The 12,479-nt window shown below is 57.8% G+C and overlaps 1 protein-coding gene across 9 annotated transcripts in view; it reads left to right on the top strand.

Moving 5' to 3' along the window:
* Positions 1-437: 437 nt before the first annotated feature.
* ADAP2 (ArfGAP with dual PH domains 2) overlaps positions 438-12,479 on the top strand; it is a 43,494-nt gene continuing 31,452 nt past the window's right edge. For 7 of the 9 annotated variants that reach the window (XM_070061076.1, XM_070061077.1, XM_051824643.2 and 4 more), the window contains exons 1-6: positions 442-641; positions 1,302-1,432; positions 2,967-3,058; positions 6,192-6,271; positions 7,963-8,075; positions 11,190-11,336. In XM_070061076.1, the coding sequence (XP_069917177.1) occupies positions 548-641; positions 1,302-1,432; positions 2,967-3,058; positions 6,192-6,271; positions 7,963-8,075; positions 11,190-11,336 (657 nt within the window). In that variant the 5' untranslated portion in view covers positions 442-547. Of the gene's footprint in view, positions 642-1,301; positions 1,433-2,966; positions 3,059-6,191; positions 6,272-7,962; positions 8,076-11,189; positions 11,337-12,479 lie in introns of all 9 variants that reach the window. The other 2 variants (XM_017349004.3, XM_017349007.3) reach the window with 2 other exon arrangements.

Here is a 12,479-nt window from a genome sequence, read left to right as displayed (position 1 = left end):
TGGCCGGAGCTGATCCTATTCAGATCCAGGAGCTTTTTCTGGGTCTCCCACGCGGGTGCAAGGGCCATCTTCTACTGCCTTCCCAGGCACATTAGCAGGGAGCGGGAAAGGAAGTGGAGCAGCCTGGACGCGAACTGGGGGCCACGTGGGAAGCTGGTGCTTTAGGAGGCGGCACTGCAGTCTGCGGCTTTACCCACTACGCCACAGCGCCGCCCCCTCCCCATTCCTTTTACAGAGTGGGGAAAACTGAGGCCCGGAGGGGTTGGGTAGGTTGGTTGTCCTCAGTCTCGCATCCAGCAAGTGGCCCACCAGGACTGGACCGGAGGAACGGACCCCAGCCAGGTCCCGCGTGCGGGTCCCTCCCAGCGGGTCCGCCGAGCCAGGGGGCGGGGCCGACGCCGTGGGGAGCCGGGCGGCCGGGGGCGGAGCGGGGGCGGGGCGGCGGCGGTGGGAGCGGCGCCGCGAGTTGGGTGCGTCTCCACCTGCCGTACGGAGCGCGCGGGCCGGGGGACGGCCGGGCTGCGCCCCGCTGACCGCCGGGCGGGTCATGGGCGACCGCGAGCGCAACAAGAAGCGGCTGCTGGAGCTGCTGCGGGCGGCCGGCACCGGCAACGCGCACTGTGCGGACTGCGGGGCGGCAGGTAAGCACCCCTCCGCCCCGGCCCAGCCAGCTCGCGCACCCGCGCCGGCTGGACAGGGTCGCGACCCTCACGCCGCCCTTCAGACTGACCGGCGGTGAACATCCCCGGGCCCCGACGGTCCTCCCGGCGTCCGACACGCTGCCCAGCCGGACTCGGGCCCCTGACGCCCCACTCCCGGCCGGCCTCGGATCTGTCCCCGGCCTGGTACCGCCGACCCCCTCCAGCCCGCCCGGGACCGGCACCCGGCACCAGCGACTTCCCGCGCCCTCGGGCGCAGACGTCCCACACGCCGCGGGACCCCAGGCCGTCCTGTGCCCCCTGCCCCGGCCCGGACACCCCCAGCTCCCCAATTCACGCGCCCGACCCCGGCACCCCGACCCAGACCTGCCCGCCCTCAGTCCCCAGCGGCGCGCGGTTCTCCGACTGTCACTTAGCACTCCCCTCAGCCTCTAACCCTCAAACCCTGCACCCCTTCCAGGGTCTTCCCCCACAGGCCTAGGCTGCCTCGAGGTTCCCCGCTGGTAACCGAATCGACCCTAGGCGGAGCGATGAAGAGAGAAGGGGTTCCTAGTTGGCCCCGCCCCCGGAGTCCTAACTGTCCCCTGGCCCAGCCCCCGCTCCCCAGCCCTGCGCACGCTCAGCTGCCCTCTTGCCCTGTAGATCCCGACTGGGCCTCTTACAACCTGGGGATCTTCATCTGTCTCTACTGCTCCGGCGTCCACCGCAACTTCCCGGACATCAGCAGAGTTAAATCCGTGAGACTTGACTTCTGGGACGACAGCATCGTGGAGGTAGAAAGGCGCACGTGGAGCGCCCTGAGCCCTGGAGCTGGGGGAGAGGCCGTGGGCGGCAGGGCTCTACACGGCGGGGGTGGGGGGTGGGGCGGTGTGGGGGGGGGGAGCTGAGCACGGGACGAGGGCAATGGCCAGAGGAAGAAGTAGCCTGTTAGGTGGCCAGCTTAGCCAGAGGCTCTGAGTTAAATCCTAACTCCAGGGATCGCTTACTTACAAGCTGGGAGGCCCAGGGCTGGCTACTTCATCCTGGTGGTAGACTCTATTCCCACATCTGTATTATGGGATCACCACCACTCTTTTGCAGGGCTGTTCTAAGATTAAGTGTAGACTCAAAGTAAGTTGTTAGTAGTTGCTGTTATCATTAGTGGAAGTCCTGGACTTGGCCAAAGGAAGCCTCCTGGTTGGTGGTCTCCAGCCAAGAAGAGGATCCCTGGTATCTCCTGAGCCCTGGGGAGGGAAGACTCGCCACCCCCACACCACCCCAGCCTGGCTGGTGGTCCTGTCTCAGGCAGAAACCTTTCCAGGAGCAGGCAGCCCTGAGCTGCTGGTTGGCTGGGGGGTTTCAAGGACTTTGTGAGAAGCAGGCTGACAGTTGTCAGGTTCCATGCTAGACACCAGGGGGCTGGAGCACTGCCTGGCTTGCTCAGCACGCAGCTCCTGCCAGCCTACCCTGTGCTGGGAACTGGGAGAGCACAGTGGGCATGACAAGGTCCCTGCCTCTCCCGAGCCCACACCACACTGCAGTGCAGGAGCCAGGAAAGCAGCACAGTGGCACAGAGCTGGAGGGCTTCTGCTCCTGCCTTGCCACGCCCCTGTCATAGTCTCCTCCCTTTTACAGGTGCGATCCCAGGGCTCACTCAGCAAGTACATGACAGAGCCCTGTAGCATCGGGGTAGGGGTGAGGAGGAGAGCAGAGTTCCTTGGTCCAGGGATGTGGAGCCAAACCTGGCCTTTCTTCCCACTCTGCTGTCCCACTGCCGCCTGGGCTACTCTAGGCACATCAGCTACTGCATCTCTGAGGTGCCAGAGGGTCTCACCGATCACGCTGCACCCACATCTTGTGTCCTCTGGCTACATCGGTGTCCTGCAGACTTTCAGGGTGGCTAGGGGTCCTGGCCACATGTGCAGGGAGTGGAAAAAGACTATGAGCTTTGAAGCCAGCTCGGTCTGGGTTCGAATCCCAGCTTTCCACTGACGAGCTGTGTTGCCTTGGGAGACACCTGTCCTCTCTGATTCCTCCTCTGAACTGAAGATGGTACTCTGGAGATGTGTGGGAGGCGAGAACTGGGTGCGTCTCTGAGAGCCGTGAAGGGCCGTGCCTGTAGAAGGACAACTCTTCTGGCGCTTCACTGTTCCAGGCTGGACTCGCTGGTGTGGTCAGTGACCAAAGCCTGGTGGGATGTGTCTTTCCTGGAGGTGGCTTCCTCTGACCCAGCCTGGGAGGCAGACCAGTGACCTTCTGGGAGGCCGTGGTTTCATTTCATGTTTTTTCAAGTTCTAATATTACCCCCGAGTTGCTGCTGTCTTGCAGTTTATGACCCACAACGGAAACCTCCGTGTGAAGGCCAAGTTCGAAGCCAGAGTCCCAGCTTTCTACTACGTCCCCCAGGCCAACGACTGCCTGTGAGTGGGTGACTCCTGAGGCACCGGGGGGAGGGGGCTTCTGGTCTCAAGTCCCTTCCACCAAGCCCCTCTTTCTTCACTGGTCTCTTCTGCAGGCCTGGCCGGCAGGTACACCCAGGAGAGCGTGTGGCCCTGTTAAGGAGCACACGCAGGAGATCTGGCTTAAGCCTCTCTCTGCTGCTTTTGCTTGTGTCTCTTCCCTTCTCTGGGCCTCGGTTTCTACAACTGTGAAACGGGGGTTTTCTCTGTGATCCATCCCTTGGCCTCCAACATCCTTACAGCTTACAGATGGTGGCTTACTTGACGGGGTGGGGGGCGGGGGGATGCTGGTGTTTTAGTAGTGCAAGTGTGTTTCAGGTGCTTCCTGTTGCATGTTAAGTCTAGGTCTGTCCCGTCTAAAGAGGTCCCTCAAGCCTCCCAATGCTGTGCCGGGGCTGCAGGTCCCTAAATAGTAACCATGACAGCAACAGTGGCTGCGAATACCTCTAGAGCTTTACCCGTGCCCCAGGCTCTGTGCTGAGTGTGGCGTGCATTTGTGTGTTTCATCCTCTCATGAGCCGTAAGCACTGCTCTTGTCCTCATGAAATCCACGAAAGACCCGAGCTTACAGGAGCAGAACTGGGTCTAGTTCTTCCAACTCCAGGGCATGAGTGATGGTCTCTCGACAATGGGGGGGTCTCCCAGCATGGGGGGCTGTGACGCCACAGAAGAGTTAAGGGGTCACTGTGACACAGGCGTTTTTGGATCCCGAATCTCTGTGGGACTGAGCGCCTAGTCCTGACCCTTCTTCCAGGGACTCAGCCTCACCACCAGGGCTGCTAGAGAGAAGCCTGTGTCACCAGGGAGAAGGTGCCTCTTCTGGGGAGGGGGACCCTTTGTTCTGCCAAGGGCCCCGTGGATATTTATAACATCATTTCTGGGCCATACAGAATTATCAACTTAAAAGTTAGCCTGGGCCGGCGCCGCGGCTCACTAGGCTAATCCTCTGCCTTTCGGCGCCGGCACACCAGGTTCTAGTTCCGGTCGGGGTGCCCGATTCTGTCCCGGTTGCCCCTCTTCCAGGCCAGCTCTCTGCTGTGGCCAGGGAGTGCAGTGGAGGATGGCCCAAGTCCTTGGGCCCTGCACCCCATGGGAGACCAGGAGAAGTACCTGGGTCCTGCCTTCGGATCAGCGCGGTGCGCCTGCCACAGCACGCTGGCCGTGGCGGCCATTGAAGGGTGAACCAACGGCAAAGGAAGACCTTTCTCTCTCTCTCTCACTGTCCACTCTGCCTGTCAAAAAAAAAAAAAAAAAAAAAGTTAGCCTGGTGTGGATTTATTGAATTTTGAGTCCTGCCTGTGGTTGCTTTGGTAGAGCCAAACTGAATGATTCCGCAAGCCTTGGACAGCTCACCAGCGGCACATTCCCCATCCCTGCTGGGCCCCTGTGGTCACCTGGGGGCGTGGCCAGGAGCAAACTGCAAGGTGCATTGCAGCTGCCTAGCCCCGGCAGGGTGCTTTTGGGCAGTGTATGGACTGCGCAACTGTACTTGTCCTGCGATCCCTCAGCACTTAGCCAACCAGTGTGGATGGGCAGGGAAGCCCTCACCACTGCCTGGCTGTGAGAGGGCGGACCTCTCTGGTTCTCCACATCCTGGTCTCAGGCGGGCACTGATGCCTGAGTTGTAGTGTGGGGGTAGAGATAAAAAGAGATAATTTATGGAAAACCTCCGCTATGCCACCCAACCCATTTCTCAGCATCCATTTCAGAATGTGGCCTGATTCTCAGCCCAGCCCAGGGATGCGCTGGGCTCACCTGGACGGGGCCCTCTGTCTCGCCTTCCTGCTGCCACTTGGCCCTTTGCCCCATGTGCTTGCTGAGTGCCCACTGTCTGTGAGGCCTTCTGCCTGCTCTGCACACATAGTACTGGGCACGACTCCAGCAGCAACCCTGCACTTTAACCCTCTGAGCTCAGTGCTGCTGGGCCTTGGTCCCCACTCCTTCCCCCCCGCTCTGACCCTGTGGCCCTGCGGTCAGCCGGGGACTCTCCTCACTGTCTGGGGGTGAGGGCTGTTCATAGGAAGGACTCTTCATTGCAAGGGACACAAACCCGATGGAATAGGGGCTCAGGGGTCAGATCACAGGAGGGTCACCACAGGTGGGGCAGCACTGAGCTAGGGGCGCAGACATGGCCAAGTCTGTCACACTCTCTCTGGCTGTGACCCTGCATCTTCCTCTCAGCCAGGTGTCAGCAAGGTCACCCCAGGAGCCAGCCTCCCCTCCCAGCAAGAGGTGTCCAGCCACTCTCCTTCGGCTTGGGTGCTTTTAGTGCGCATGGCCCAGGGTGCTCCGAGCTCTGAACAATCCTCAGCTCTAGGTCCTTTCTGCGGCCGGGGGGTGAGGTCCTGTGCACCTTGGAACACTTCCTGGGAAAGGTGAGAGGGAGCAGGCAGTTGCAGTCAGGCCACTGCTGGTGGCTTAGTTCTGTGCCGTAGTCGGGGCTGGCAGTGTCTGCCTGGGAAGGCATTAAACCCTTCCCCTTCTGTTCTGGGAAACCTCTCGGCCACCCTGTAGGGCAGGTGGGTATAATAATATTGGTGTATCCCCCAAGCTCAGAGGGGTTAAGTACCGTGGTCTTTGTCACACAGTGGATAATTGATAGAGTGGGAACAGGTCCCCGAGACCACAGCCCCGTCCAGGCCAGTGTGCCGAGAGACCACGGGCAGGCCACCTGACTTTCGCTCATGGCCCTACAGTGAGAGGGGCAGTGTGGAGATACAGGGGAGCCAGCATTCATTGACCCGGGGGGAGAGTTGAGGCAGGTGATTCTCCCCATAGCCCTGTGAGAGAAATAGTCGCCTGCACACCCAAGATGTCTGGCAGTGTCTGAGGACATCTTTGGGAGTCACAGCCCAGGAGGGGTGTGCAGAGGTCAGGGTCGCTGGCTATCTGGAGGGTAGAGGTCAGGGACGCTGCTGGACACTCCACGAAGCGCTGGACAGTCCCCACAAAGAATCTCCCGGCGTCCAATGGTCAGAGCACGGGGGCAGCCTGCGCAGGCAGCGGTGCCCCCACCCTCAGCTGCAGGTCTTGGCAAGTTCCTGCAGGAAGTGACTGCGTCAGACACGCCTGACCGAGCGTTCTCTCCTTTTAGGGTCTTGAAGGAGCAATGGATTCGAGCAAAATATGAGAGACAGGAATTTATGGCCGATGGGAAAATCGTCTCCCCACCAGGTAAAGTTATTCTCATCACCCTCTGAGCTCTGTGTTCTAACAAGCTCTAGAAACACAGTGGCTGGGGGCTGGGAGCAGCGTCCACCCGACAGCTGCCTGCTGCCCTCGCGCTGGCCGCCGAGACCGACTGTGGGATCCTCTGCCTCTAAAACAGCAACACGTGAGGGGCAGGGCGGGGCTCAGTCCTGGCTGAGACGCAGTAGTGTGCAGAGTCCTAGCAGGAATTGCAGGAAGACACCTCCGCCAGGCAGACCAGCTGGAGGCAGGCACCCCCTCTCCTGGCTCCAGCAGCTCCTGGAGCAGTGCGAGGCATGGTGAGGACCGTGGACTGGATCTCAGCCTCCCTTTCCGCCATCGTGCAGGGGGCAGCGGTGTCCGTGGCACTGGATCTGGGGTGGTTTTCACCCTGCTGCCCTGAGTAGAAGCTGACACTGACCCACAGGGCAAAGTGTGCGGAAGCTCACCGAGAGCCCGGGAGGCAGTCAGTGCTCATTCTCCTGGATCCCAGGGGTGCCAAGTCCTCCCGCAGTCAGCAGGTGCCTGGAGATCACACGTTGGTGCCCAGGTTTCATTAGCTTGATGTCAGTGGGAAGCTGGGCAGGACCATGTAAATCCAGGCCTCCTGAGGGACTGATCCACTTTCTCAAACCTTAGCCCTCTCTCTCTTTTTTTTTTTTTTTTAAATATAGACTCAGTGAGTTTGTTTTGTTTGTTTTTTTAAAGATTTATTTATTTATTTGAAGGTCAGAGTTACACCGAGAGAGGAGAGGCAGAGAGAGAGGTCTTCCATCCGATGGTTCACTCCCCAGATGGCCGCAACGGTTAGAGCTGCACCGATCCAAAACCAGGAGCCAGGAGCCTCTTCCTGGTCTCCCACGTGGGTGCAGGGGCCCAAGGAGTTGGGCCATCTTCTACTGCTTTCCCAGGGCACAGCAGAGAGCTGGACAGGAAGTGGAGCAGCTGGGTCTCAAACCGGCGCCCTTATGGGATGCCAGCGCTTCAGGCCAGGGCTTTAACCCGCTGTGCCACAGTGCCAGCTCCACCTTAGCCCTCTTTGGGTTAGTTATGGCTTCTTTTGAAATATTTTTGATCTATCTATTTTCATTTTGTTTGAACGGCAGAGGGATGAGAGAGAGAGAGGGAGGAAGAGAGAGAGAGGATCATCTGTCCTCTAGTTCACTCCCCAGATGCCTGCAACAGCTGGGGCCGGACCAGGCCAAACCCAAGAGCCCAGGACTTAATCCAGGTCTCCCGCCTGGGTGGCAGAGACCCAGGTACTTAAGGCATCATCTGCTGTCTCCCTGCTGCACAGGGCAGGAAGCTGAGGTGGAAGCAGAGGAGCTGGGACCCCAAGCAGGCACTCCTCTCTGGGATGTGGGTGTCCCGAGAGCAGCATCTTAACTGCTGCATCGAACGCCTGCTCCTGGCCACGTCTTCTGATGACAGACACGAATCCTAGCACTGACCCACTGATGCCCACAGAGCTCTTCCTGGCAGACAGCCTGATCCTACGGAGAGCCAAGGAAGAAAGGATTTGCACAGGGGGAAGTCCGACAGAAATGATCAGATGCTGCAGAACTGGCCCCGGGGGACCCCCGGGTCCTGCAGCTGGCGGAAGGCCAGCCACACCTGTGAGCTGCCTGTGTGTGTTCAGGTGTTGCATGTTCACCTTTCTCCTTCTTGGTGTTAAGGCAACCGCGAAGGCATCCTGTGGAAGCGAGGGCGGGACAACGCACAGTTCCTGAGAAGGAGGTTTGTCCTTCTGGCGAGAGAAGGCGTTCTGAAGTACTACACTAAGGAGGAGGTGAGAGGCGAGAGCCGAGCGCCCCACCATGGGGCAGGGGGCGCACCCCACCAAGGTCAATGCTGTAATCCCGGATACCTTGTCCTGAGGCTAATCGCAGCCACTGAGAAGTGAGCACACGCTGTTACTTCTCCTTGTTCATACAGTCAGTCCAATCCAGTGGGAAACACAGTCTCCCACGTGGGTGACAAGGACTCAGATACTTTAGCCATCATCTGTTACCTCCCAGGTGCACTGGCAGGAAGCTGGGACAGAAGCAGAGTAACCAGTACTCACACCAGGCACTCAGATACGGGACTTAAGCCACTGTGCCAAATGCCCTCCCTGGAGCAGAATTTTTTAATTTTATTTCATTGTCACCTGAGTAGCCTCATGTTGTTCATGGCCACCCCAGGTCTGGAGCGTTGGTGTCTTCTCATGTCTGCCTACCCCTTCTTCAGCACCCCAAAGACAGCAGGAGCACTGGAGGGAGTTCCCTGAGGCCCCTACCTGTTTATGTTTGGTTGTTTGTTTTGTTTGGCTTCCACAGAGGATTTGCTCCAGGAAACGTTGTGTGGCTGAACCATCAGAGAAGTCCCAGCCTAAGTCAAGGCCTTTCCAAACCCCTTCCAGCTCTGACAGCCCAGCGGCCTGGGCAGGGCTCAGGGGATGATGGAGGCCAGGAAGTCAGATAGAACATCTGTGCATTGTAATGCTACAGCAGGAACATTTAGACAACCTACACAGTTGGGGGCAGATGTTTGCTATAGCAGTTAAAATGCTGCATGGGTGCCCACATCCCATACTGGGATGCTTGGGTTCAAGTCCCAGCTCTGCTTGCTTGCTTGCTTTCTTTCTTTTCTTTTCTTTTTTTTTTTTTTTTTAAAGCAATATCCTCTACTTTATTTCTCAAATCCACATTTTTATCTGAAATACAATAATTTTTAAGGGACTAAAATACAATAATTTATACAATAAAACAGTTCCTGCAGCAAAACCAACAAATTAGGAGAGTTTCTTTTTTTTTTTTTTTTTTTTTTTTCTGACAGGCAGAGTGGACAGTGAGAGAGAGAGACAGAGAGAAAGGTCTACCTTTGCCGTTGGTTCACCCTCCAATGGCCGCCGCGGCCAGCGCGCTGTGGCCGGCGCACCGCGCTGATCCGATGGCAGGAGCCAGGAGCCAGGTGCTTTTCCTGGTCTCCCATGGGGTGCAGGGCCCAAGCACCTGGGCCATCCTCCACTGCACTCCCTGGCCACAGCAGAGAGCTGGCCTGGAAGAGGGGCAACCGGGACAGAATCCGGCGCCCCGACCGGGACTAGAACCCGGTGTGCCGGCGCCGCAAGGTGGAGGATTAGCCTATTGAGCCACGGCGCCGGCTCGAGAGTTTCTTAAATTATTGTTTTTTAAATGCTATAGTACCAGCTCTGCTCTTGATTCCAGCTTCCTGCTAATGTGCACCTTGGGAGGCAGCAGGTGATGGGCCAAATACTTGGATCCCTGCCACCCATATGGGAGACCTGGATGGAGTTCCAGGCTCCTGGCTTCAGCCTAGCCCAGCTCCCAGTGGGCATCTGGGGAGGGAACCATTGAATGGGAGATCTCTATTTCTCTGTCTCTGTCTCTATCTCTGTGTCTTCCTGCTTTTCAAATAAAAAAAATACTAAAAAAAATAAGGCCCTTGGGGCCAGCATTGTGGCATTGTGAGTAAAGCTGCTGCCTGCAACACTGGCATCCCATATGAGTGCTGGTTCCAGTCCTGATTGTTCCACTTCTGATCCAGGTTCCTGGGAAAAGCAGTAGGAGATGTCCCAAGTGCTTGGGCCCCTGCCACCCAGTGGGAGATCTGGAAGAATCTCCTGGCTCCTGGCATTACGGCCATCTGGGGAGTGAACCAGTAGATGGAAGATCTCTCTCTCTCTCTCTCTCTCTCTCTCTCTCTCTCTCTGTCTCTCCCTCTCTGTGTGTAACTCTTTCAAATAAATAAATTGACATATATTTATTTACTTATTTATTTAAAAAATATTTATTTATTTGAAAGTCAGAATTATATATAGAGAGGGAGAGACAGAGAGAGCTGTCTTCCACCTGCTGGTTCACTCCCCAAATGGCTGCAATGACCAGGGCTGGGCCAGGCTGAAGCCAGGAGCCAGGAGCTTCTTCCGGGTCTCCTTCATGGGTGCAAGGGCCCAAGCACTTGGGCTGTCCTCTGCTGCTTTCCCAGGTGCATTAGCAGGGAGTTGGATTGGAAGTGGAGCAGCTGGGACTCGAACTGGCACCCATATGGGATGCTGGCACTGCAGACAGCAGTTTTACCTGTCAAACCACAGTACTAACCTTAAATAAATATTTTTTAAGATATTTATTTATTTATTTCACAGGCAGAGTGGACAATGAGACAGAGAGAAAGGTTTTTCTTTTGCTGTTGGTTCACCCCACAATGGCCGCTGCGGCCAGCGCACCACGCTGATCCGAAGCCAGGAGCCAGGTGCTTCCTCCTGGTTTCCCATGCGGGTGCAGGGCCCAAGCACTTGGGCCATCCTCCACTGCCTTCCTGGGCCACAGCAGAGAGCTGGACTGGAAGAGGAGCAACCCGGACAGAATCCGGCGCCCCAACTGGGACTAGAACCCGGTGTGCCGGCGCCTCAGGCAGAGGATTAGCCTATTGAGTGGCAGCACCGGCCAAGATTTTTATTTATTTATTAGACAGGTAGAATTATAAACAGTTAGAGAGAGACACAGAGAAAGGTCCTCCCTCCATTGGTTCACACCCCAAATGGCCGCAACGGCTGGAGCTATGCCGATCTGAAGCCAGGAGCCAGGTGCCTGCTCCTGGTCTCCCATGCGGGTGCAGGGACCCAAGCACCCGGACCATCCTCCACTGCCTTCCCAGGCCATAGCAGAGAGCTGGACTGGAAGAGGAGCAACCGGGATTAGAACCCGGCATCCCCTAGAACCGGCACCCATATGGGATGCCGGTGCCGCAGACGGGAGGATTAACCTAGTGCGCCGGCCCCCAATAAATCTTTTTAAAAAATAAAAATAGCAAAGTTAGAATGAGGTTGTTTGGGTCAAGGCCGTGGTGAGGGTGCCAGGAAGCCGCTGACTGCACAGAGTGTCCTCTCTCTCTGTTTCAGGGTAAAAGCCCCAAGGCTGTCATCAGCATCAAGGACTTGAATGCCACCTTCCAGACAGAGAAGATAGGGCATCCTCACGGACTGCAGATCACCTACAGGAAAGAGGGCCACACCAGGAGCCTGTTTGTGTATCACGAGAGTGGGAAGGTGAGGTGACGGGAGCTGCCGCCACCTGCAGCGCAGCATCCCAGGGCCCTGCCAGCCCAGCTCACGCCGCCCTTGCTCACCGGGTGATGGGCTCAGCACCTCCTGGGGACTGCCTGCGGCTGTCTGCCCTCACCTGTTGTCACCTCCCAGCCTGAGGCAGGAGTGAGGAAAGCAGAGTGAGAAGAGGAGAGGAGTCTGGGGTGCCATGGACACGCCTGGGCAGTGCACAGCCCCCATGGGAGTCGCTTTGCAGAAGGGACGATGCCCAGGGACAATAAAGCCAGGTGGGGCCACAGATTCTGACTGTGGGAGAAAGAGTCAGGCTAGGGCCTCGCTTCTCGGCCTGCCATCCTGGACCCACCATGCTGGCATCCCTGGGAGCTTGTTAGCAGCAGCGGCTCTGGCCCACCCCAGACCTACTGGGTAGAAGCTGCATGTGAGCAGCAGGGCGAGTGATGCAGATGCGTGCAAAGTTTGAGAAGCGTTAATGGCCCGGGAAGCCAGGCAAGCCAGAGCCCACACAGGCTCAGGTACCTGGTGGGGGGGAGGGGGTACAGAGATGCTAAGTGGGGTGGCGTGGGGGCTGACATTCCATGAGCGTCCATATTCCATGAGTGTCCATGAACTCTGTTCCTGAGACGTGGACACTGAGCCCTGCGTGTGGGACAACCCCTGGCAGCAGGAGCCAGGAACCCCATGCTGGAGCAGCGACCACGTGTCGCCCTCCCAGCAGGCTTCATGCTTTCTCCATGGTCTGGTCTGGAGAGCCAGGCTTTGGAGTCAGAGATGGGAGCCCTGGCTCTGGTGCTCTCAGCAAGTCCCTTCCCTCCTGCATGTGTCTGTGGATTCCAACACCCACCTCCGAGAAGGGGTTGGAGTGGCCGTGAACCACAAACTTCAGTTGCTGTAGGTGTTATGAGCTCCTGACTGTAGCAGGTGGAAAGGGCAAAGCCTTGTAGCCACCTTCACACCTCATCCTCTCTTCCCACAAGCCCTTGCTGAGCCCTGCAGGGTACAAAGCACTGGGCCAGGGGCTAGGGTGCCGGGGAGTGAGTGGGGTGGAGCCGTGGGCCTCAAGGGACCCACAGTCCAGGGAGGAGGGAGGGAGCCAGGTACTCACAGGGCTGTGTGATGGGGTGGGGT

This window comes from Oryctolagus cuniculus, chromosome 17 (assembly GCF_964237555.1).
Source record: "Oryctolagus cuniculus chromosome 17, mOryCun1.1, whole genome shotgun sequence".
Classification (NCBI taxonomy): Eukaryota; Metazoa; Chordata; class Mammalia; order Lagomorpha; family Leporidae; genus Oryctolagus; species Oryctolagus cuniculus.
This window is presented reverse-complemented; position numbering and strand designations above follow the sequence as displayed.